At 38.6% G+C, this 27,348-nt stretch overlaps 1 protein-coding gene and 1 long non-coding RNA gene across 2 annotated transcripts; both read right to left on the bottom strand.

Annotated features, from left to right (window-relative positions):
- Positions 1-3,190: 3,190 nt before the first annotated feature.
- On the bottom strand, positions 3,191-6,332 carry LOC129347498 (uncharacterized). The gene is made up of 3 exons (XR_008599632.1): positions 6,206-6,332; positions 4,925-5,073; positions 3,191-3,677 (listed from the first exon to the last, which is right to left on the bottom strand). It is a non-coding gene; the product is annotated as an uncharacterized LOC129347498 (long non-coding RNA).
- A 1,561-nt stretch (positions 6,333-7,893) lies between these two features.
- LOC111571296 (phosphomannomutase 1) lies at positions 7,894-22,210 on the bottom strand. The gene is made up of 8 exons (XM_055004960.1): positions 21,846-22,210; positions 20,932-21,049; positions 19,052-19,128; positions 17,096-17,187; positions 16,700-16,799; positions 14,698-14,773; positions 11,059-11,174; positions 7,894-9,708 (listed from the first exon to the last, which is right to left on the bottom strand). Exons 1-8 carry the CDS (start codon positions 21,927-21,929, stop codon positions 9,586-9,588), a joined length of 786 nt encoding a protein of 261 aa, XP_054860935.1. The 5' UTR covers positions 21,930-22,210; the 3' UTR covers positions 7,894-9,585.
- Between the last annotated feature and the right edge of the window lie 5,138 nt (positions 22,211-27,348).

Genomic DNA, 27,348 nt, shown 5'->3' with positions numbered 1-27,348 from the left:
ATCAAACTAAAGACAAAACATTTGAAAAGACACCAGTTAGACTTTAGAATATCAAATTACAAATAAATAACAGAAGAGACAATAAAACGATGAAAAAGAGCAAAAACAGATAAAGGTCGTTCAGCGTTTTCTAGTCTGAAATGAAAACATCAAGTTGTTTCTTCAAACATTTCCTCTTTCTATATTCTTGGTTTGATTGTGGACAGATTTACTAAGAACTCATTTCAGAAAACTGCTTTCCAGATAAAATCTACTAGTAGTTGAAGGCATCGATCAAACTAATGTTACCTTCTGATCTCCACAAACTTTACTGTTCAGTGAAGAGAATCAAAGTTTGTTCAGGATTTCTAAAAATCCCACAGGTGAAAGTCTGAGAAGAACTCAGATGGATGGTCTAAATGTGAAATCAAGACTCATGGTCACAAGTTTTAAGGCTTCTGTTAACCAGAAAGTTCAAACTAACAGAGAAGTACTGAGAAACTTTTAAAACTTCAGTCCTCAGACTGTCTGAAGGTTCAAACTAACAGAGAACTACTCAGGAACTTAGAGGATATCAGTCCTTGGACTGTCTAAAGGTTCAAACTAACAGAGAACTACTCAGGCACTTGGAGGATATCAGTCCTTGGACTGTCTGAAAGTTAAATCTAACAGAGAACTACTGTGGGACTTAGAAAATTTCAGCCCTCAGACTGTGTGAAAGCTCAGGTCCTGAGGACTCGGGAGGTGTGGAGGCTTTGGAAAGTCTTGGAACTGAGGGTTCAACCCTCCAGCACAAAGGTTGAAGTCCCACCTCCTGAGAAAAACGGTCGAGTCAAGACTCGAGTTAAAAAAAAACTCGAAAATGACAAAAAATAGATGATAAATGCGCAAAAAAAAGAAGAATTAGTATCTGAGCGAGTAGCTCAGGAGGATAAGAGGATGGACTACCAACTGGAAGGTCGCAGGTTCGAGACCCGCCACCGGCAGTTTTCTTTCTTTGTCTTTGTCAGGATTTTCAAAAACTTTAAGAAGGGTCTGGTCTTGAACCAGCGACCTGCAGCTCCATAGGCAAATCCTTAACTCACTGAGCTACAGATCAGATAAAAAGAAATAATTTCGTCGTCCCTTTGGCATCGTAATTTCCGAAGTGACCACATGGGTGGAGCCAAGGCGGAGTCTGGGTGGAGTCAGGGCGGAGAGTAGGCGGGGATGTGGGTGGCGGCCTCCCCCCTCTACTCCCCCACCTCCCCTCACCGCCCACCACACCGTCCCCCGCCCTGACGAGTTCTTCGAGTCTCCACGAGTTCTTCGAGTCTCGACAGGTTTTCCCGAGTTTCTGGAGTTTCCACCAGGTCGGAGGTAGAACAAGTTGTCATGAAGAGGTGTTGAAGTCGGTCAGGATGGACTGACTTTTTACAGCGACTAGAAGGAAGATGACTAGAAGAGCAGGTCTTTAACCACCATCCATAAAATCCATGGAGTCACTCCAGAGAAATGAAAGAAGGTCAACTTTTATCAACCTCCATCCAGATGTTCAACTTCATATCTTTACTTGGACATTTTTAGCACCACAAACCTTTAGTATCACACTTTATTATCAGTTATTAGGACTTTAATGGAATCCACCAGCAGATTTTGTTTTTGTTGACAAACTTTATTCTTGTCGTTGTGGGACTGCAGTATTTAAAACTGTTCCTTCTATTTGACCTCATGTTTATTAGTTTTAGTGGAGAAAGTTTGAATTGTCAATTAGTCTCTTAAAAACCAAATAATACATTGAATTAGTCAAGAGGTTTTAATTTCTTACTTTGTCATATTTTAGATATGACAAAAAAAAATATAAAAATAAAGCATCTTGAGACAATTTGACCTGTAATTGGCGTTATATAAATAAAATTGAATTAAAATTGTATGTATCTTGTAATGTTGGAGTAATTCAGCCATATATGTTGGAAAACACATTTTCTTTGTCCATTAATCTGTTGATTGTTTTCTCCAGTAATTCATTTCTTGTTTTGGTTTATCAAATGTCAAACCCAAATATATTCATTTTACTGTCATAAAAACCAAAAAGATTTACATCCATGATGCAGGAATCAGGCAGTTTTTCACTTTTTATCTTAGTTTAGTCAGAAAGATAGTTGATAATGTGTGAATTGTTGCAGCTTGTGAGCCGTAAAAGATTTTAATCTTTGGGGCCGAGTGTCAAAAAACATTTAGAAACCAACATCAACAAAACACTCAAAGATTTGAACATCATTTGCATGACAATGTCTAATTAAAGGACATTTATTTCCAATGTAAATGTGTGACATTCATCCTCTGGAGCTTTCTCTTCACATCGTCTTCCACCTGGACTGGTTTGGTCGGGAGCATGTGCAACAAACATTTGAAAAACTGCACTTCAACATCAATGAATGACACTGAAGTTTAATCTCTACATAAATGAGACGGAGTCTGGATGTGCTGCTCTGTCATTAACTCCTAAGTTTAGGGAAAGTTCAAACAAAAGAGGACAGTTCAGATAAGACTTGAGAATGAGCTTATTCTGAACAAACATCTCAGACTTTCTGAGCTTCAGCACCTCTAGCAAGATATTTTAACAACAAGCAACTCAAGAAATCCGAAATTGGAGAGCGTTAGCTTTAGCTGAGCCAAAGAACATGTGAGATGCTAACCTAGCAAACATTTCAGACTTTTCTCTGTGAATTCTGAGAAATAATTTCCTATTTAATGACAGAGCTACACATCTTAACTCAGTCTCATTAAAACAGACTCTAATTCAGTGTCATCCATCCATATTAAAGTGCAGTTACCCAAAATGTTTGTTGCATGAGCTCCAACAAAACCTGTCCAGGTAGAAGGCCACTTTGACAAACAGGAAGTGGAAGATTCCAAGCAGATTTATAGAAGGGGGAACCGGACTGTACTAAGTGTGGTCAAGTATAGAGGGGTGTTTTGTGGGTTTTTAAGGCTGATAATGATTATTAGTGAGACATTTGGAGTATATTCATTTGCAGTAAATGAAAGTATTTAAAATCTTGAGTTAAATTTAGAAGAACACAATCTAACAGAAAACTTTGTTGATACGTTTTTGTTTTGTTTACAGATGGTAAGTTAAAGGAGTTTTATTCGTGACGTATAACCAATCAAATCACTCCAGAAGACAGAGCGACCACAGGTAGATTAAGGTTCAGAGCCAAAGTAGTGCCATTTTTAAATGTATTTATTACCGTAAATCAGTAAAAAATAAAATACTGATAATCAGTAAATCAGTCAGCCCACAATTACTACAATTCTCTAACGTACGTCTCTTTCCTTTGACTTGTTATTTGTACAATATACGATGTATATGATGGCGTTTTTTCATAGCAAAGGCTCTACTATGATGTTTTCTAAGAGACATACGATGCTACTCTGGTTGTTCTGGCCCTGCACTCCTCCTCTGTTGTTTTCTGGATTGTACTCAGCTGCATGCCTTCATCCACCCGGCCTCCGTTGACTCGTCCCGCCTGCCGTCTCTGGAGCTGAAGCTGGATTGGAACAGACCAAAGTACAGTCCAATCACGATGCCAGCTGCCTCTCAAAAGGCTCCTTCATCTGGCAGCACTTCTTCTGAGGAGAAGTTGAGCTGGCCCGGCAGAACTTTGGAGATGTGTTCCAGTGGTTGGTGGATGTGTGGGGAGATAGAGAGGGACCTTTGAATTGTTCAGAAAGGAAAACAGGAAACCCATTGGTAGTTTTAGTTTAGGCTGCTACTGCGGTGTGTTTTCGGGTTTTAAGAGGTGAACAGGAAGAGTTTTTTTCATATTGATTATCTTTTACTTTGTTCCTGGTTGGAATGCCCATCAATGTCAACATGAAGTTCACTTTTAGTTCTGTTTATTTATTTTTATTTTACTAACACCCATTTGTTTTTAAACCCCCTCACATGTTGTGTTGTTGTAAACTTCCTCTTTCAAATAAATACTCGTCTAACCCTCTGGAAACCAGCGTTTGGACTGTTTTTGTGTTGCTCCTCACCTACTTCAGACAGCCGAGACAAAACAACGTTTTGTGGACCAAAGGCTATACTATGACATTTTTAGAGCAACATGCTATATACTATGACATTTTTAGAGCGACATGCTATACGATGACGTTTTTAGAGCAACATGCTATACGATGACGTATTTAGAGCAACATGCTATACGATGACGTATTTAGAGCGACATGCTATACTATGACTGTTTTGGGCGACATGCTATACTATGATGTTTTTTAGAGCGACATGCTATACTATGACGTTTTTAGAGCGACATGCTATATTATGACATTTTTAGAGCGACATGCTGTACTATGACGTTTTTTGGACCAAAGGCCATACTATGAAGTTTTTAGAGCGACATGCTATACTATGACGTTTGTTGGGCGACACTCTATACTATAGGCTTTTTAAATTGACATATTACTATGACGTCTTTTTTAATTTTTTTTTGTTTTTTAGCAACATATAAGAATTTGAACAGTTTTAAAAGTTACTATACTTTTACTTGTGCAATGAGATTATTATTCTATGGCATTTTTTAGATGACATATTATACACTGATGTTTTCTTGAATTACATACTATTTTGACAATATACTGCACTATGACATTTTTTGAACCACATATCATACATGACAATTTTAGGCAACATCCTATCATTTTGCGCTTTTTGAACCACATAATAATCTATGTTTTGGTTTTTTTTTTTGCCGACATGCTGTACTATGAACTACAGGCCATACTATGTTATTCTTGAGTAAAGCATACTATACTTTGACATTTTCTGAACTACATCCTATACTATGGCATTATACACAGAGCGCTTTGGTTACATGTTGATTTATAATCTAGATTTTTTTCTGTTTTGTTTTTTGACGGGATTACCACAGACTTGACCGTGAACACCGTTGACACCCACCTGAGGGAGACGCTGTATAAGATGTCAAGGCTGCTTGGTCGTGGTCTTTCTGGTCCTGCTCCAGAACGCCTTCCTCAACTACGTCTTCTCTTGAAGAGGCCCTCAGATGCTGCAATCTCTGATCTTCAGGAGGAACTGCTACTTTCACTCTGTAATGAGACGGCAGTTATTTTAAAGACCCAGCTCCTGGCGGCTTTGAGTGAAAGTTTAACACCCATCAAAACGAAACTACAGACAGTTAAATCTGAGCTGTCGGTCAGTATTTCAAACATCAAGTCTTACCCGGCGCCCTAAAGCACGCTGTGGGTGAAACGGAAACTTCACTCTCCACATCACCGACGACATCGTCACACTCCAAAGCAGAGCACCTGTCTGCTGAACTTTTAAAAGTGGACTATAAATGTGAAGAATGTGAGCAGCAGCAGACTGTGAGCAGTGGAACAGATGTGATCAGAAAGAAGTCATTTTCTTTTTTCTTTTCTTTCTGGTTGACTTGATGCTGTAAGATGCAGATGTTGGAGCTGATTCTGATCTTTCAGGATAAAAAGCTGCTTTTCCTTCACAGACTTTTCAGGAAATTATTCTCTCAGGTTTTCTCTGCTATTTATATTTTTATTATCTGTAATTATTTCATTATTTCTTTATTGTAAAAATAAAGTTTGAGGCATAAAGACTCATTAGTTATTTTAATCCTGAAATCTTTGATGTAGCAGAACTAAACTTCCATTTTCCTTCTTGTACTTCTGATACTAGAACTAAACGTATCTTCAACACGGATCATCTGCTTTTAATGAATCAGCAGCAGCATCACAACAACAAATGAGACAATTTTCAACAAATTAATGAAACTGATGTTATTTAAAACTATCAGGTCTGTTTTAGTGTCAAATTAAAGCTGATTACTGACAACTAGAACATTAACGTTACTGTTTTAATCACATTTAAGTTTCCTGAACGTCACATTAATGTCAACCAGCCACAGTTTTATGAACTTAATGAACCATATTACAGGAACAGAACACACTTCAGCTGTTTACATGAAACAACACATTAGCTTGATGCTACGTTAGCTTTAATCAGGCTACGACTGGTCAGCTAGCTCGGTTAGCATCGCTAACATTAAAGCTAATATTTACTATGCTAACTTTCTTCTCTGGTCAACACACACTGAAACAAACTCCACCAACATCTGGAGTACATAGCACACATTACATCTGACACTAAAGTTGCGTATAAAGTGCATTAAAAGCGGCATCGATACGAAAATAAACATTTACTTACCGAACTATCAGAGTCCTTTCAGTGTCTGCTGGTAGAATCAGCCGAAGGCAGAAAACTGGTTAAAACAAGCCAACGGGCAGGAAAACTGTCTGTGGAAAATGTTCTGCTGCTCCACCGATAAATAAACTAACAGTTATTATATCAGAATTAATCCAAACAAGGACAGCAGAGTCTCTGCTGCCTCCTCCATAGTACCTGTCAATCATTCCAGACCAGACTGTCAATCAAGTAGTCCCGCCCCCTGGCTTCGCAAAAACTTTAACGCTCTATAAAAAAAATCAATATTGATTTATTTTAAGATCGGCCACATGATCTCTCATTTTGACCATGAAAACTCACGAAAAAAAATGTATGTACAGTCTATGCACCACTCTGTTTGGCTCCACACTTGCTGATGACCACTTCCGGTCTCAGAAAATGAAAAAAATGACTTTTTTTCGTTTCTGTCTCTTACTGATTTTACTTTCTTGTTATTCTAAATATAAAACGAAAATCAAAGCATTTTAAAAAAATAGTATATCCCTTTTTGATCATGAAAAGGAAAAACGCCTTGTATTTCAATTTAAATTTTTGTATTTTATAACGAAAATCAAATAACCATTCGTTTTTTGTCTTTCAATACCCGTTTCAGAACCGAAAATCCAATTACGAGATCCTACACGGACCGGACCGTGGTGGATGTCTGGTGTGTGTGTGTGGGCTGTGTGTCTGAATGTCTTTGTAAAAAAAAAAAAAAAAAAAAAAAAAAAGTGGGACTGAAACGAGTGAGAGCTCCTATCTGTGAAAAACTACAACTCCCGGCAACATCCCTTCCTGTTGATGGGGACGAGAGCCTCTCGGGTATGGACACAAAAGAATCATGTGACAGGTCATGGCCACAACGTGATCACGCTTATTTCAACGTAAGAAGTCCTCCAAATACCGGTGGTCTGGTTTATAAAGAGTTTTGTTGTGTGCGCTATATTGTGTATTTTTACAAACCCATCACTGCAACGAAAAAGCACCATGAGACCTGGTGAACGTGTGAAATGTTAGTGTAACTCCCCAGATTTTATATGCAAAAAGAATTATCGATCTATCTCTTCTGGTTTAAAATCTACAGCCAATCAAAAATCAATATGCAAAACGTAGCGCCGGCGCTATGCTGGGTTCTAAAGGGTTAAATACTGAGAAGCCTGATGAAAAAAGTCTGGGGGCATCTAGTGGCGGGATGGAGAATGGCAACACAACATCAATGTAAACAGGGCTTTGAAAGGAATCATCACATTTACTGAGAAAGTGTTGGAGTTTGAAGGCTGCACAGTGGCTTGGTGGTTAGCACTCTGTAGAGTGAATCGAATTTCTGCATGGAGTTTGCATGTTCTCTCTGTGCATCAAGGGCTTTCTCCAGCTTCCTCCCACAGTCCAAAAACGTGCTGAGGTTAACTGGTGATTCTAAATTGTCCGTAAGTGTGAATGTGAGTGTGATTGTTTGTCTCTATATCTAGCCCTGTGATAGACTGGTGACCTGTCCAACTGTCCCCTGCCTTCACCCTAAGTCAGCTGGAATAGACTCCAGCTCCCCTGCGACCCTAATGAGGCTTAAATGAGATAATGGATGGATGTTGAGTTTGAGCAGCATGAAGCACAATAAGCGAGATCAAAGCTCAGTTTGATCCATCAGAGTAAAGAAGAAAAACCTGAGGCCATTTAAATGATATCAAAATTTATTACATTGAAGACTTAATGAATATACATAATTAATTTTTATCAGTAAGTGGCTGAAATACAACCTTAAAGTTAGCATCAGGGACACATTAGAAGTCCATATGAACCATGTAGCCTTTCAAGTTGACAGAGCGTTTACACTCAAAAATATGACTTTTCAACATATTCACAATAATGATCCATCACGGAGACAATATCTGGCTGTTCTCACATCGTTATACCTTTTAACCCTCACGTTGTCCTGCGGGTCAAAATTGACCCGTTTTAAAGTTTGAAAATGTGGGGAAAAAAAATATTTTTACAGTGAAGCTTCTGATGTCCACATTTTCAACATTTTTGGGAAATCTTTGAACATTTTTTGGTGGAAAAAAAAGAAATGTTAAAAATGTTTCTTAAGAACATTCACATAAAAATCAACCAAAATCCAGCAAAATTCACTTTATTTTGGTTGATTTTTTGTGTGAATGCTCTTAAAGAAAATATTAGAAGTTTTACTGATATATATGTAATCACTTTAGATATTTTTAGGGTATTTTTTGGAAGATTTTTACAAATTTTTTGAAAATATTTACAAGAATTTTCTTGCCAAATTTGGGGGATTTTTTTTTTTTTTTTAAATAAAACTTTTAAGGAAAACTTTTAAGGAATTACTGGAATTTTCTTCCTGAACGTTTGCAAATTTTCCAATATTTTTTGGTGCCCATACATGAGGACAACAGGAGGGTTAAAAACCTGTGAAGCAGCTGTTGCTTCAAGGTGTCAAGCAATAAGAACCAATACATTTATTTACCCAGTATACAGGGTGCAGGGCATGATACAACTTGTAAAAATATTCTACATAGACAGTTGCCGTACTGACTCACAAAATCTGTGGAGTGAGATGAATTCACTGAATCAGTCATGCTCAATTTTAAATATATATCTCCAACATCTTCACTTCGATTCATTTTAAGAACCTCAAGACGCAAAACAAGAAACACCAGCAAGTTCCTTTATCCTTCAGCAGCTTTGTGAAGCTAAAACAGACCCTTGACATTCAGGGGATCACAGTAAACAACCAACAAATCACATAAAACGTCAAAACACCCGGAATGATTCCTGTGTCCTCAACCCGAGAGGAAGGAAGGCTCTTATCTTCAGTTTATTCACATCTCATTGTTTGAAATGGACTCAGAACACAACAAGCAAAGTCAGTCTCTCCCAACCCTTTCAGCAGTGTGAACTATTAGCATCAAATTCTGCAAAATTAGTGCAAAACATTCTTTACTCTAAGCAATTTGGAGTATCAACTTTCCACATTGCAGAATGTTTTATAATCTCTTGAAGCTTTTTGATTAATTTCGGGTTACATGCTACATATCTCAGTGCGGTGACTCCACAGTCAAACACATCTTCTGGCACAGTACTTCAAAGTTCAACACACAACATCATCTAACTCTTCCTCAGTCCCTTTTTTTTTTTTAAAAGCTGTGCGATTTACTCAACTATAATGTCGGTAAATCTCACCGCTGCTGTCCATTTACATTTAACAACATTATTAATAACATCAGTAGTGGTATTTTTCAGCAGTTCATAAATAGCTTGGGCTCAAGATGCTGGCTGTCAGATCAGCAGACATCCAAAACTCCAGTTCAGAGGGGCATCTGGGTGAAGGACGGGGGCAGTTCAGGACATCAGGACTCGTGCGGTGAAGCATCGAAGAAAATTTCCCGACAGAGCCTGGCTGTGTCGTCCGGAGAGTAAACTGTGAAACCGATGGTCCGTGGATCGTTGAAAATTTCAAAGTCGTTTCCTCCCTGCAGGGAGAATCACCGAAATGATAAACCGTTACACAGAGAGGATTACTGCAGCATGATTTAGCTTGTTTTGCTACTTTTCATGTGAGTAATAACAAAATCAATCAACTCAGCTGAGGCTCGTTAATGGGAGTTTGACCAAACTGAACACTTCAGCATGGCGTCATAGTAGTCCGTGTCTGAGTTTACAGCACAGCTTATATAGTCATAGAGAAAACTAAGTGCTGTTTTGATGCTTGTATTTGCATTTGCAATGTAGATGATCAACTGCAAGTCCTGCTGCTGTGAAATAAAAACATTCAAGAAAAAACACACAAGTTTACTAAAATGAAAAGAGCCCTCAGTTACAATTAAAGGAAATCTTTAAGGTCTCATGCTGAGAAAATCCATTTTCATTGTGTCTGTGTAGATCCTCAGTCGCCCATATCAGTAATCCTAGGAGCTTCAGTTGGAGGAAACTGGATTTCTCTTTTAGATTCACATCTCATTCAAGAGGCTTCTTCAGTTCTGAGTTAAAACTGAAGAAGAAATATGTTCAGTCACAACTGAAGAAGCCTCTTGGATGAAATGTGAATGAGAGGTGAAATGTATCTAACAACATAAAAGAGAATTCATTTTCACTGTATTTTGACATTTTGTAGACTTGGAAATGTAAATGCTGTAACAATATGACACACTTACTTCTGCCATTCCCTCAACCTTTCCAGCTTTACAAACCAGACTGAACTGTATCCAGTTTCTACAGAAAAACTGGATAAGTAATAAAATAATTTTAAAAAATCCTGCCTCCTCACTGCCTGCTGCCACCAAATAAGCCATTCATAATGAGCAGCTGCGTCTTAGTCCACCAGATTTATTTACTTTGTAGAGCTGCTACTGCTAACTCTAAAAGGTCTCAGTCCTGGGGGAAGCACAGCTAATGTTCAGCTGTTGCCTGTAAGACTGAACACAGGAGTCTTCATGCACTCCCAGCATCTGAGGAACAGAACATCTGAAGTTTTTGATCACAACCATCGGAAAGACCTTGCTAATAGCACATTGTATTACTATTAACATGATGGTATGTCCAGACAGCAGCAGCTCATCTGTATTTAAAACTACAGACACTGAAACAGCCCATTTGGAACAAACCGGGGGTAATACCGGTCATGGAATCGAACATCAATTATGGTGTAGATGGGTTTCAGAACTTCGTGGCAAAGGATTGAGGAAGGTTTGTTTGCTGTTGGCGAAAAATTGAAAACCTGACTAACCATTTATTAATTAGATGTTCCACAATCGCACATCAGTTTAATGTTGGGACAATCAGATATTCTCTGTTAAGAGTTTTTGTCAACAAAATGAACTTACATCTGAGGTCTCATTGCCGAAGAAGTAGATGGCGTCCAGGCCTTCCCTGTCCAGCAGCTCTAAACACAGTCTCTTGTCCCAGCCCTCTGGAAAAATGTCAAAGCTGATGAGACCACCTAAATGAGACAAAGACAAGCAGGGCTATGATTATCATCACTGGTTATAGACAGCCTCGTACACTGTGTATTTCTTCAATAACATCACACATTTTAAAGAGGAAACATCGTGTTATCACTTCACACATGAAAACAAAAGAAAGCAATGTTGGTTTTGGTGGTTCAGAGAACTTAACCGTACTGGGAATAAAGGATGTGACACTAAAACAGATCCATGTGTGTTTATTTTTGTGGGATCATGAAAGCATGCAGTCCAATTCTACATCTACTAGCAGCATTATTGTTTTTCACTCTACGAGTCACAGGAGAAGCTCTGTCCTTTCTCAGCTGAAAGTCAAATGACCGCAGTGAAATGTGGCAGAAAAACCAGCAGCGGCTCCCATTGGTCTTTCCTTTCCCCCTCCCCGACAATTCCACCTTAAAGTCACTGTCTTGTTGAAGGATGTAAAGCAGAAGAGCAAAGCCAACAGCTGAGGAGCACCAGCCAATCAGAGGGCTGCATCGCTCACACACCCTCCACACGCCTCCATCTCTAACACCTTCAGCTCCAGAATATAAACAGCTCACTGCTTCATCCACATCTGTAACGAGCCCATCCCCCAGATTGCTTTTTCGCTCCTGAGCGATAACAAAGGAGGTCTGCTGACGCTGCATGTGTCACCTTTCTCAACCCAGCGGGACAACGTGCCTTAACAAATGGTGACTTAGCGGTGTGTTAATCTGAGATAAAAAGGCACAATAGATGAGAAGAGAAACGAGGTTTGTCTGTGGTCAGCGTCATAAAATCCAATGATGGGTAGAATAGAACAGAACAGAATAGGATAGAACAGAATGTCCTTTATTAGTCCCACAAGAGGAAATCTGCAACATCATAGCAGCAAAGTGACAGTGAGAAAAGCAATATTAGATTATATTAGAGACAGAAAATTGTAAAAAATGGAAAGTATCATCCCATTTTTATCAATCCTTGTGTGACGGATGTGTAGTTCTGTTCACATGATTAGCTAAATCTAAGCTTAAAATCGTGACATTTCATCAAAATCCATTTATTCTATAACTCAGTTAAAAAATAGAATAGAATAGCTTTATCTTCATCATACATGTGGGCATGATGAAAATATACATAGCAGCCACTGGACGGCGCATTGATAACAAGCTATGAGTAATAAAATGACAAGATTAAATAATAAAATGTACATATAGAACAAGACTATATTAAAAAGACAACATATGCAAAAGAGATGAGACATATACAAAGTGAGAGGTGAATTAAATGAAACAAAAACAAATAAAATCTTGTGAACAATTTGCATCAGATGCTGTAAAAAACAAAAACATTTGCACAAGCCATGAATTGCTAAGCAGTCACAGTCATGACAGATAATGTGGAGAAAAAAAATTCACAGTGAAACTTCTGATGAAATGTTAAAAATGTTTCTTAAGAACATTCACAAAAAAACCAACCAAAATCCAGCGAAATTCGCTTTATTTTGGTTGATTTTTTTTGTGTGAATGTTCTTAAAGAAAATATTAGAAGTTTTACTGATATATATGTAATCACTTGAGATTTGTTTAGGATTTTTTTGGAAGCTTTTTACTCATTTTTTGAAAATATTTACAAGAATTTTCTTGCCAAGCTTGGGGTATTTTTTTAAATAAAACTTTTAAGGGAAACTTTCAAGGAATTATTGGAATTTTCTTCCTGAAGGTTTTGCAAATTTTAAGAAATATTGGGAATTTTTTTTGCAGAATTTTTGGATATTTTTCAGATAAGGAACCAATATTTTTTGGTGCCCGTAAATGAGGACAACAGGAGGGTTAACAGGGAGACTGCTGAGGGAAAAACAAGCCTGTCCACCTGTTTGTTTTTCTGAACTGTGAACCGTCACGCTGGCAGAGCCTCACACCTTGTAGAGCACGTAAGCAAACATCAACGCTCCATTCACCTTCCTGCTGCCGTCACAAGGAGCGAGGGAGGGAATGGTGTGGGGGTAATGGTTAACCGAGGCCTCACCAGCACAACTGGTTTGTCAAAAAGCTTCACTGCGGTAAACACAATACTGATTAACTTGCTTTTCCTCCTGGACACATACACAAAGATCTGACTGGCCTCCTGACTACTATTTTACCCAACAATTAAAATTATCCTACATCAAAGTCTGTCAGAGCCGATGTTGGGTTGGTGATGATGAACAGATTTTAATGGTGTAAATTCTACCACAGTTTTAAAAGCTACTACCTAGTAACAAAGTGCATGAAGTGATCAACATGGAAAATACAATTTACATTCACTTCAGGACGCACTTAAGGGAAATATCAGGTTTTGTTGCAGGAATGTGGCTCTAAACCTTGATTATACTTCCTTGTGTATGCACACTCTGGTACCTGTAGATATGTAGTTGTTGCTATTATGCTATTTTCTAGTCCACTGGGAGGAGTCCAGTCCATGCATGTGTAAATATGTTGCATTTTTGGATTAGATTTCAATTAGACTCAACTTTAATGTCATTATACTTGTACAAGTAGAAGCAACGAAATCCAGCTTTCTAACCAGAAGTGCAAAATGTACAGCGATGTACAGGTGAAGGAGACTTGATTTATTATAACAATGAAATACGAATGGTTTGTTATGAACATAATGCACCGAATATTGAGATACTATACACATATTTACTGATTGTAATATAGAGTTGGAGGTGCAATGAACATACTATGCTGATAGACATAGTACAGGGATATATATGAATGAATGTTGACATAATATAAAGATTACTGGAATGCTATAAATATACTGTACAGGTGCAATGAACATGATAAATGGTGGATATAAGGATATATATGAATGACACAGACATAATAGATATAATTTAAAGATATATATGAATGTTATAGATATAATGGATATAATATAAGGATGTGTATGAATGAAAAAGACACAATGGATAAAATTTAAGGATATATATGAATGGTATAGATATAACAGATATAATATAAGGATATATACTAATGATATAGACACAATATGAATGATGTAGACATAATGGATAAAATGTGAGGCAATATATGAATGATGTAGACATAATGGATATAATATAAGGATATATATGAATAATAATATGCAAATTATGGACAATTGGATGATTATAGAGTGTGATTGTGCACGTTACTGCTCTTGTAGTGTAGTCATCGCGCAGACTTGGGGAGATGGCAAACATTACATCGTCTGATTCATTTATTCCATCATTAAGTCTTTGTCAGCTAAAAGTACAACTCCAGTCTTATGCTTTAGGCATCTGTGAGTACACGTGGGGTCTGTGACATAACATTTTGTCCACATTGACCTCTCTGTGAATGTCTGCAAGCTGCACAAAATTAGTGTCAGTGCAGACCACGCTACAAGGGCAACAGCATCCCTTCTCAGCAGTACTGTGCTGGCATGGAATACAAAGATCGTATCTACGTATTCCATGCATTCAGATTGTCATGTGTGGTGGCAACTGGCTTTTACATTTGATTCTCTCACCTTTAGTGAACCGTAGCCCCTTTCCAGCAAACTCCTGTTTCAGGGCCGCAACAAACTTCTCCCTGATCTTCTCTCTCTGCGAAACAAACGACAAAACAGTCAGCGTGTTGACACTGATGCTGCACAAACAAGGCTTGTGTATTCGACTTAGCATACTGACTGTGCTCGCGGTCACATCACCTGTGACAGTTATTATGAGTGTGAACAGATGTGTAGATGTTAGCAGGTAGTTGAAGGGTTAAACCCCTTTTCCTCTGCTGCTTTCCTCAGTATTGCCTGGCACAGTGAACCATCAATGGACTGTCTGTTAAACCGACCTGAAAGCTCAGTATTGTTTAACCTTTGTCTGTTTAACTGAGCACATTTCATGAGACAGAGAGACACTGAGGTGGTTTGCATCTGTAACATACAGTTTGTGTAGATTAGGAACCTTGCTTTTGTAGATTATAGGGTTGTGATGAGGTTAAATTTCACAGCAGATACTCTCTCCCTGTCTGTCTCTGTGTTTTTACAGAGCTCATTCCAGAATTGGAGGACATTTGGGCTTCAAAATTTTTGAAAAATAAACCTTCTCTTTTACAATTTTCTGCTACATATTCATCAGTAATAGCTATTATTATTCCATGTTTTATTTGTTGTTTGCTAACCCTACTGTAATCACAGTAACGGGGCTGCTAATCCATGCTAATGTTAGCTTCCTCTCAGGAGTACAAGCTATTAGCTAGCTATATTTAGCTAGCTATATTTAGCTAGCTGTTACTGCTAACCATGAGGACAAACCTACTGATTGAAAACAGTAAAGAAAAAAGAATTAGTCTTGTCCTGATAATATGCAAAAATGGTAACAGGGTTAATACAGTATAAATGCAATAAACATAATAAACAGATATTAGATATTATCCAATTATTATATTTATTGATTACTCCTTATCCTGAATAACGAGACAAAATCTAAAATGCAAGCCCATTTTCCAACATTGTTTTCTCCTTGTTTTTTTAGTAAATTTACACAACAACTGCATGTTTTAGTATTCTTTTGTACATGGATTATTTGAAATTTGATGGGTGGGATGTAAAATGTCCTCCAATTCTGGAATGACCCACATGTGTGTCCTGGGCATGGCGACCTACTTTCATCCAGTCATCGGATACATCTGAGTCTCCTTCTCCAATTAACCTCCTGGACCATTTAAACCTTGGCTCGACTCCACATTCTCTGCCGGATCGTGCTGCCGCTACACTGAACCCTACTGCCTTGGCAAACTTTGCTCCAAGTTTGTCTCCTAGATCAGTCTTACAAACTAGTATAAACCTTGCTTCTTCCTTAGCCTCAGGTTCAAGCCTTTAAGTTGTCTGTTTACCAGACCACAGTTGTGTTATCAACCTCGGCACACTGAGTCAGACCAGGCTCCAGGCCGCACCCAGTGCTTCCAGCAACAAGCCTGTGCCACTCACCTTACCGACCTTCCTGGATTTCTTCCCAGAGTGTGTTTTCCCACACCCAGTCCTCCAACGTAGCAGCCAGACATGACACTCCCTTCCAAACGTCTCACCTTTACCAAAGACTATTACGCCTACTGCCTGTAGACACCACGGTTCTATTATGACTCTTAAACTAATTTTATGGCTCTTATCCAGGTTGTTTTCTCCTGCCTAGATTCTTGCTTGTGTTGCATCTACTCTCACATGTACGTCGCTAAATGAAGCTGTAGAATTGTAGAAGATTGTTGTTATCAACTATTCTTCTGAATGTTGCTCACTATGTTCTGTGTCCCTTATCATACAGATACCAGAAAAAAGATATGCTAACCCCAAAAATGAAAGACTAGATACACACCCAGCCTGGTTTCTGGTAATGTCCTGTTAGAATGCATCATTTTCCAAAAACCTGACCGCTGTGGTTAAATGTTTTGCTGAATTGAGCCTCATTGACGCCTCTAAGAACAGCCATACATGGACAAAACAACAACATATTTTCATTTCTGTGGACACAGTTAATTACCTTGTCGATTTCAGAAAATTCGATTCGTTCCTCCAGGGTGCAGCTCCGACCAATGGGGGAAATGTTCAGCATTCCATTCCTGAACTCAATGAATGTCCCCCTGAGGCCAAAAAAAAGGGATACAGAGTTAAAACACATAACATTTGCTAAACAGACTTTCTGCATCAGTTCAGTCTGAATTAGTCTGATACTATCAAGTCTACAACAGAGACTCACACCTCTTTCAAGATAAGAGAAATGTTTTCTGCTGCTTACAATAAAGAGATTTCACATTCCTGCATACCTGGAATGCAGGTCAAACACCAGTGTGTGTGTGTGTGTGTGTGTGTGTGTTTCCACCAGAGGATCTAAGCGACTGGTGGCTGAACTGTTTTATGTGTCTGGTCAGCGCCTGACCTTTTCTTCGGCAGCTTGATGAGCCCCATGTAGCTGAGGCAGAAGTTGATCAGGTCCTGCAGCAGCTCCTCTCCGATCTGGTTCTGAATGGCCTGTCAGAATGAAAACACACTTTAATTAATTAGAAGAATGATAACCTGAAGCTGAGTAAAATGATTTTTAAAGATGTTTTGTCCTGTGTATCAGCAACAGCAAAAAAGGATAGATTGATAGTCTTCGTGAGGTTGTCTTTACCAAACAAACTGTGCAAAGTGTAGAAACTGATTCTCCAATTATGGACGACTAAACACAACCCAACAGTTACCTGTCATGGTTGTCCTATTGCTTAGTGGGGAAAGACACTTTAGATCGGGGTGTCAAAGTCATTTTAGTTTCAGGGGCCACATTCAGCTCAATTTGATCTCAAGTGACCAGTAAAATCACAGCATATTAACCTATAAATACTTCAAATTTTTCCTTTGTTTTAGTGCAAAAAAAGTACATTCTGATAATCTTTCATATTTAATAAACTATCTTTTTAAAACACATTACGAACAACCAGAAATTTCTTTAGAAAAATAAATTCAATTTCAACAACATTATGCCTCAGTTTATCATTTACACATTACAATTTACAGATCACAGTGTCTACAAACGCACAAAACAATTAGTCACAGGTATCTGGAACTGAATGATATAGTATTTTAATTTAAAAAAAGACAAAAAAACAAAAACAGGGGAAAATATTACAAAAAAGAGACATGAAATGACAAAGGCAAGAAACAAAAATGAGACAAATGACACGAAGCAAAACAAAAAAGAGACAAAATTGACAAAAAAGTTGTTGCATGTTTGACACCCCTGCTTAGGATAATAAATTGACTTAGAACACTGTAAAGCGATTTCAAATATGCTTCTTTACACTGACCATCCACAACATTAAAATCATCTGTGTAATTTTCTGTCGTCCTCCTCATGACACCGGAAAATCTCTGGCCCATCGTGGCTGGAACATGTGACCTGGGTAAGTCCTGTGGTGTCTGGCATTGGACTTGCTTCTGTTCAACCCCAACACATGCTGGAAACGAGCTCTACTTCCAGTAACCAGGTTAAAAATCAGATTGGACTATGGAATTGAAACATTGTGAGGAATGGGATGGAACAAAGCGCTTTCTCGCTCCTGTTGCGATGGTGAAACTAAATGAGCTGCTGTGCGTCAACTTGTCTCATGACCTACACCTCACACCAGCTGCTTTGGCTTCAAACAAAAAAAAAACAACAAGAATTTTTAAAAATTTAATGTTACTGAATGTGCGTTTCTGTATTTTTGTGTTGTTGCATTATGTATAGTAGGTTAATCCATAGGCTTTAAACGGCTTGGAACAAAGGGTAGGTGCTGTATCTGGTCCAGATTCAGAATGAAGATGTTGTAAATGCTCACAGGGTCGAAGAGTCAGACTAATTCCTGGGTAGGTTTTCTGAGGGTCAGACGAGGAAGAATCTGGGGTTGCAATGAAATCACAATGTGAGGGAAAACCTCCTTAAACAGCGTTCATTTTTGATAGTTTGGTCCATATTTGTGCAATACTTCTGTCACTGAAACAGGAAATGCTCTTTTAAGATGCATTTTACAGTGATTTTTTTTTTTTTTTTTTTTTTACACAAAGTTACTTTTTAAATGTTGAATACAATCTTTTTAGTTTTTCCCCTTATGGCTACAAATGTTTGTGATCTGTGGACTGGGCTTGTTGTGGCGCATCCTGCAGATGTTCAGTCAGATTGGAATCTGGGGCGTTTAGAGACCAAACACTGAATCATATCGAGATGATTACTGTTATCTGCGTCACCTGTTACTGGTTTTAATGTTGTGGCTGATTGGTGAATAACCTTATCAGCTACAACTGTAAGGTGTGTATTGTTTTTTTAGAAAGATTATGTGTTGAAAAGCAGTGGATGGATCTCTGTATGTTTACTTACATGTTTTGAGAGCAGTTTCCCATCTTTGTACTGCACTGTTCCATTCTCAGCAAACACATAGTCGAACTTGTGTATCACTACGAGAAAAAAGACAGGTGAAATGTAGTTAAATGTGCATCTGTAAAGCCAACGTAGTCCCTTACATTTACAGCAGCTCCTCTACTTAGGTATTTAAGAAGGGAAGAACTTAACAAGCTGTGCTGCATATTCCTGGTAGCAGATTAAAGTGTATGTAACACTGCCTGGAAGAGTCAAGTTTAATCCGTCTAACCTTCCCACTCACTGAGTCGTCTTTAGCTTTCAAAGCTTTCAATCACTATAACTTTCCCAACAGCATAATCCAGCCAGCTCTGAGCGTGTAGAAGCTATGATGCAATAACAGTTAAATACAGCAAATTACAATAAAATAAGCCTCTAACTGGGTTACAATGTTGTTCATGCAGGGTGTAAAACATTTAAAAACTGTGCCATAAAATCAGCAGTTTTATTAGTATTTGAATACACAATGTTTACCAACATGACACCCTGTTGATTTTGTTTCCAGCCATTTTATGATACTTTTATAGGCCATTGCATTATGCAGTAACAACGCCAGCTGTAACCACGTGTCCCGAAAACATTCGCCTTTAGCACCGCAGCGATAAAAACCCAGGGAGCTATTGGCACAATACATTCCAAGCGTAGCCCAATATTTACCAACAGAAAGGTTATCAGTCTGTTCACGCAGTCGTGTTTACTCAGTTGCTGCTGCTGCACTGCGATGCCCAGTGTGTCAGTGTGGTTTGGCAATCAAAAATGAACAAAAACTAAACCACACCAGAGCTCAGTGACGGCACACAGACTTAGGGAGCAACAGCATACACGAAAAAGCATTACAAAAAAATAACAGAACAAAAAAAAAAGTTAATACTGATACATTTGGTAAAAATCTATTACAGACCGAAGTGTCTGAAGACAGAGTCTGTAATATGTCTGATTAATAAGACTTACCAGTAAGGAATTTAACCCTCCTGTTGTCCTCATTTACGGGCACCAAAAAATATTGTTTACTTGTCTGTAAAAGGTCTAAAAATTCTGCAAAAAAATACCCCAAATTTCGGAAAAGTTGCAAAACCTTCAGGAAGAAAAACGGGTCAGTTTTGACCCGCAGGACAACGCCAGGCTGAGGAACAGTTCATCAGTGGCCAACTGGGCTTTTAAACTCAAATGAGTAACCCCCACGGATACTTCTGGACAATTGTTCTCTTCATCAGACAGTGTAACATGAGTGTGTGGACTTTTACTGTTCTTTCTATTTGGTACTTTTATTACGTCATTTCATATTGCATATTTGTACTTTTAAGTGCACTATGGGGAGATGCTCCCACCAATTTTGTTGTTTTTGTGCAATGACAATAAAGGTTATTCTACTCTATTCTATACTCAGATTAGGTTTCTGGCTACATTTTTTTGAACAAGGACATAATTTTTCAGCGCTTCTAACTCAAATGCTGCAGGTGACTAAGCTTAGTTTTAAACTGTGGCTTCAATTTTTTTGCAAAGTCACCATGATGTGTTGAAATGCAACTGTTAATCTGAATGAAAGAACCACCAGCAGTGACTAACAAACTGCTACACAGATACAGAAAAGAGAGGAACTAACGTCTAGCATCACTTTATAGCAGGTCTATAATCCAGTTAGAATGCCGCTACTCTTTATCAAGCTGCTTGAGCCACACTTTTTCTCATGGCAATGCCTAAAATCCTAAATGATTCCCAGAACCTACCGTCTAATAAAGAAGTTAGAATAAAAAGTGTCACTCTATGCAGGGAGATCAAGTCGGCTCAGTGACATAAAGACTATAAACTGTCGTGGTTGGTACAGGAGGAGGTCGGCTCACCATCATCCCCCTCCCCGAGCTGCTCTGCTATCTTGGAGTAGTCTGATCCTCCCACGATGCCGATCTTCACTTTCCTCCGCAGAGTCTGGAAGAACTCATCCAGCTGGGGGTCGATTTTCTGCACAGAACAAGAAAACGCACTTCAGATTAACCAGCAGAGCTCACTTTCAAGAATAAAACACACACGCACACACACATTCATTCATCATTTAAAAGCAAACCCTGTGTTATTGTGCCAGTATTACATCAGAGTCTGCCTTTGTGCTGCTGTAATTTGGAGCAGATTGCCAGTTTTCCAACATATGGAGAGAAAATGTGTGCGCTGTACACAAGGGAAGAGTGCATTATGTAATATCTGGGCGCAGGCACACACACACACACACACACACACACACACACACACACACACACACACACACACACACACACACACACACACACACACACACACACACACACACACACGTTACCTTAGATGAACCGGTGCATTCAAACCCACAGACAAAAGAACCACATGAATGACAAGATAATTTGCACTACAAAAATTGATGCACCTTACAGAAAACATCACTTGTAAACTAAACATAATATGGATTATTTAAAATTTCCTAAGCATCATAATAAAGATTATAATCGATAAGCAGGCAGTATTGGTGCATGAGCTGACATTAGGACAGTCTCCACATGTAAACAAGTCACCAGCTGAGCTATACATTACCAGACTACATACCCCTGGGAGGAGGGGGGCAAATACTTAGAAAGTACCCCTGCTGCCTGACCAGCTTTAAAACGTTTGAAAACAAAACGTGTAGGAGCACATGAGGGCAGAGGAACCAGTGGGACCCGATATGGGTTCTGCAGACGACTGGATGCTGCTCTCAGATCAGTAATAACCTGTATTAATGAGGACTCACCTCTCTGGGGGGTGTCAGGGTGCCGTCCACGTCAAACAGGCAGAGGACGTTCCTGTCCGACGAGAAGCCGTTTGAATTCTCCATTTCTTCCTCTAACGCTTCTTATTTAGAGATTTGGTTAGTCTCGTGCAAACATATGGGGAAAAAAAATCACACCCACATGTGAAAATAAACCGCCAGCTGATTTGTGTGGAAAAAAAATAAAAATAAAATAACACTTCGAGGTTTTAACTGAGTTGCTTCTTCTCTCCTTCCATTCGCTCCACAGTGCCTGCCGTCCCGGCTCGGTTCGGCCCAGCCCGGCTCGCCTGACACTCTCCGGCTCCCTCCAGCAGACAGCGGGCCGTACGTGTCGGGCGTCTTTCGCAACGATGCTAACCGAGCCGGCGACCAATCACAGCCGAGCGTGGCGGGCGTGACGTCAGGAGTGGGCGGGGTGGAGCGTTTGCATTACAGTCAACACGGAGCGACCTTTTACCTACAAAGTGAGGAGCAGGACTGATGGAGGACACGCTGCAGGATAAACAGCTGGTTAAAGTCGTGTTTATCTTTGTTTATTTATTATGTACATGCAGCACAACAAGCAGAAGGGCTGTGAGATTTCATTTTATTTATTTAGTTGATCAGGAACCACGCACTTAACATAGAAAACATCCCATGTACTGCATGTAGTGTATAGCATGAAGGCAAATTTAAACTCTAGTCCCTGAAGTAGACAGAACAACACCAGTAAAAGCAGCACAGACAACATTGGTCATTGATTGATCTGACTCAATCAACAGAACCTGAAACAATCACCAGAACCACCAGACTGATCAACAATTTCCTCCCACAAACTGTTAGAATGCTGAAGACTAATAGTTGATCTGGAATTTGCATGCACTTATAGTTTTAAACTATTTAGTCACTTTAACTGACACTTTAACCACAGGCTGCTACTATTGACACTTTAAAGAGACAATTTCAATTTTAATTTAGCTGTAATACTTCTCAGCACCCTCTCATTTTGCCATCACTAAGCTTGTATGTACAGCTAAATGACAATAAAAGGTTGATTTGATTGATCTTTAAATGTCACTCATTGGTGGAAGAGTACAATTCAAGCACCAGTACAGGAAAATAGAAATACTGCATTACAGCTGAACATCTTGCAAGATAAAGCTTACTTGAAGAATAGAATAGAATTCTGTTTATTGTCATTATACACACACAATGTACAACGAAAGCAAAAGACAACTCTTGTGGTGCAAAGTACAAATAAGATAAATAGATAAAAAGTCTAAATATGTATACAAAAGGAGATGATAAGATAGTGAGAGGAACAAGCATGACAACAAACGGCAGAGATAAATATCTTGCATTGAGTAAGTGAAGTAAAAGACACCGCAAATCTTTTTCCAGGACGTTGCTGCAAGTGTCACCTGGCAGCAGCGTCGGATCCAGTGACACTAAAGAAAGTCAATAAAAAGATAAAAACAAAGCTCACTCTGTGCTTCTCTGACGTGGTTGATGAGTAAAGAATGCTGCACAACCTGGTAAACAGAATAGACAATACTTAACATCCTTCTGCGTGACCTCCTAGGTAGAGTAAGTACAGAAAGTCTTTCCTGCCTGCTGCAACAACACTGAACAATGTGTACAGCCAGGTAGCTTATCTTCATAGGGACTTTGCACGTTCAACTTTAATTTGTGCTTTGAGTATACTATCTTATCTTATTCTAAATATTTTAATACTATTTTATTTTGTTGTTTGTTACCTCAGTAGAAGTTGTGTTTTGTCATGTAACGTCCCTGACAGGATCAATAAAATACTAAAAGTACTGCTTTGACTCCTTTAAATCATATATTAATTTACATTACATCATTAGAATAATAGTAATACTCATCTGAAATTTCCAAATGTTGGTTTTTATGTTGTAGATCAAAGTAAATTTCCTTCACCTACTACAAGAAAATTTCAAGGGTTGTATATCAGTTTATGAAGCTGTGATACAAAAGAAGAAGAAGCTGAGCTCTGGCAGGGCATGATTTGGATATCAGGAGGCAGTTTCAAAGGGCTTTGGCTGAACATAAAGAACTAGTATTAGTGAAGCATCAGAGTGTCAGCAGCATGTTGCTGTTGTAGTTACTGCAGGGTTGAACTACTTTATATCTGGTTTTATATACTTGGACAGCAGATAAATCTGAGGAGTTGTTGTATGATTAAGGGGAGAGGACAGAAAAAACAGAGTTTTCGCTAAACATTAATTTTTACCGATACATTCGGATCATTTGAACATTTACTGAAATGAAGCCATTTGAAAAGTGGAGCAGTTCAGAACTCAAAGACACCTGAGATGTGAGCCCGACTACACTGCTTTTGTAGAGGAGCCAAAAAAGTTGGAAATCACTGGTTCAAACTGTACCTGTGTTGTATTTTACAAGCTTCTTACATTAATCATTGTGTAAAATCTGCGTCTTAAAGGTAAGACAAGATAACACAAGATCAACTTCATTCATCCTGGAGGAAACTGTATTGCCAGAGTACAGTGCAATAAACAATAAAAAGAGGTTAGTGGAATATACACAGTTACACAGATGTTAGTAGTAAAATAGAAATAAAAAGGAATACAAAGTACGAAATGAAAAGTGTCTAAAAGTGTTTGTGTGAAATGTGTAAGCGTGTGAAGTGTCTAAGTGGATGATAAGGAATAGTGCACAAAAAAATAAAAAGAGAAATAAATAAATAAAATTAATGAATAAAACAAAATAACACAAGCACAAAATGTACACTGTAGACTAATAGCAAGAAACAGATAAACAGAAAGTGAACTAAAAGTAAGAGTAAACTGATGTATTGCATCAAAAATGAACTAAAAGTAAACAGATGTATTGCACTAGAAATATTGCACTTGAACAATGATAATTACAGATCATGAGACTATTAAGGAAAAGTGATATTGCACATGGAAATAAGTCCATAGCTGAAGCTGTGGGACAAATATAGTGGAGTAGATGGTACTAAATTTCTCTCTGAAAGTGAGGTGGAAAGATAATGTTGCGTAAAATGGAAAGTAAAGCACTTCAAAACTGTGCTCAAGTACAGTAGTTGAGTAAATGCAGACTTCATAGATCTGCTCTGTGCCAACTACTAGAAAACCTCGAAGAAGAAGAACAACAAATTTAACCATTCATGAGAGAAAATTGGCGAAACTTCAGGAATTGTTTTAAATTGGAAGAGATGTGATTCTTTCAAGTCAGCTGCCATGAGAAGAACACGTTTGCTACATCAGAACTTATTTAGAAAATGAGTTTCCATCTGCTATTATGTGCACCAAAGTCAAGTGCAGTAAGTGACACAGCAGCTGCAGTGGCATCAGGTATTTTATATATTATACAGGGCTGGAAAACATTGAGCAGCTACACCAAACCACACCCACATTTACTGCCCTCCACTGTATGAAGTGGCTTTAATTCTCTCAATCTGATTACATCAACGCACAAGGTCTGTGCCAAAAGATCAGTCAACAAGACTAAGATAAAAAGGGGAGCGTTAAAACAACGAGGCCATGGTCTAAAACATTTCTTGGCACCCAGAGCTGCTCTATCTTTCTCTGTTGAACACTTTGTTTTGGTAGTTTCATTATACATAATGCAAAATATATTAGATATTCTCAGATTGTTCAGAAAGCAATGTTCAGTCATTTCATTTTAAATTCAAAAGGGGCTTTGTTGGCATGAAAGTTACAAGAAACAGTGTTGTTGAAACATCAAAATACCTCATTCCCACGTCTTTGAAAAGACCACAGTAACCATAAAGTGAGCTTTAATAAAGCTGTGAGAGAAGATTCATATTTTCAAGCATATATTTATGTATATATATATATATATATATATATATATATATATATATGTGGGGATGCATGTGTGAGCAGTACTTTTAACTGTAAGAGCTCACTAAATCTAAAATTACTGATTTGACATTTACTTACTTACTTACTCGACATTGTCTAACTCCACTAAATGTTTTACTTTGTTGGAGGCAGTGTATTTCTTATTTCTGTCAAAAGTCACCTCATATTCTGCAGTTTTTTGTTTACAATTATATTTTTGTGGTTAGAATCTGCCTGTACTTTCTTACCCCAGCCCTTTTTTTCAAACTTTTTCTAATCTTACACTCTCATCTGTCTTGTTCTATTAGGTTGGATTCAATTAGATGATCTAAAATAAGACAAAATGACACAGTTTCAGATTAGATTACATAACATTAGTAAGCCTTAATTTGCCTCAGATTAGATTTGATAGATTTATACTGCCCTGGATGACTTGTGCTGTTGTGGTGGATCCTTTGTGGCCTCTATGTGGGGAGATAATTGCACAGAATTGATCCCAGCTGGCTAAAGATGAAGCTCCAGATCCCACCTGACTGACATCAGATGATTGGCCTGGGGCTTCAGACCTTCTCCCCACCCACCGATCTGGCTGATTGGTCCACAACCCGGTTTCCTCCTCAGACAGGACTGCATCAATTACCTCACCTGGCTACAAATCTACAATCAACCTGTCATTATGGCAGCTGTGATTTCATGTCAGCAGCTCACCTTGGTGCCTCTCATGTAAGTTCTGTTAGCAGTTGCATAACTAGCTAACTCAAGTGCTATACTTGAGCACAGTTTTGAGGTGCTTTACTTGAGTATTTCCATTTTACACGACATTATTCTTCCACCTCACTTCATTTCAGATGGAAATTTAGTACTACCTACTCCACTACACCACGTAGGCCAGATATGGCAACACTTTGAAACAGGTCAGATAACAGACTCACTCAACTAAATTTAACCTGTGAGTTTGCATTTAATATACTGTACTCACTGAAACAACTCTGAAATGAATCGATCAAGACGACTCCAGGTTGTTTTCTTTATTTACAAATCCAGGTGACATTGTGCCTCCTCGGTGTGCTGCTTACAAAAAAAATGAAATAAATTAATTAATCAATTGTGTAAATCATTAAAATAGCAGGGACAGGATTATGCAAACTGCACAATATTAACGTCTCATGGCCACTAAAGGAGCACAGCCACAAGAGGGCAGAAAGAGAGCGAGATGGAGCCTCTCAGGAGAGGAACTGTTGCTCACATGTTCTACTTTTGTTCAAGGTACTGAGCAAGATGTGTAGTACTCAGGGGCGGATCTACTGGGGTGGCATAGGGTGGCAACTGCCACCCCTAGAAGATGCCTTGCCACCCCGGCTGCCCCCTCCCCCGTTCTGAACGATCTAATTCAAAAATATGTATATGAAAGGTTGTGGCCTGCCGTAAAGAGCGAAAGTCCAGGAAAGACGAATAACGAGTGAAACTCCGATATCCGAGTGCTTTCGAATGCACCATGCAGACGTCACGTCCTGCACAGTCTATGCTGCTACAGATACGAGGTGACACGGCCGCCCTGAGGGGCTGATCTTAGACCTCACTCATGTGGATGACAGCTGGACTTCGGTGTGACAGTAAGACACTAGTTAGAC

This window comes from Amphiprion ocellaris, chromosome 19, assembly GCF_022539595.1.
Source record: "Amphiprion ocellaris isolate individual 3 ecotype Okinawa chromosome 19, ASM2253959v1, whole genome shotgun sequence".
Classification (NCBI taxonomy): domain Eukaryota; kingdom Metazoa; phylum Chordata; class Actinopteri; family Pomacentridae; genus Amphiprion; species Amphiprion ocellaris.
Note: the sequence above shows the minus strand (reverse complement) of the source record. Positions and strands in the feature narration are given on the sequence as shown.

What these genes read in the sequence shown, in the direction of transcription:
- LOC111571296 (XM_055004960.1), bottom strand. Translation starts at nt 21,929, where the DNA reads ATGGAGAATTCAAACGGCTTCTCGTCGGACAGGAACGTCCTCTGCCTG. An exon ending in GCTCGGGGAGGGGGATGATG is followed by an intron (nt 19,129 to 20,931) that starts GTGAGCCGACCT and finishes TTTTTCTCGTAG; the next exon opens with TGATACACAAGTTCGACTAT. An exon ending in TCGGCAATGAGACCTCAGAT is followed by an intron (nt 9,709 to 11,058) that starts GTAAGTTCATTT and finishes TTCTCCCTGCAG; the next exon opens with GGAGGAAACGACTTTGAAAT.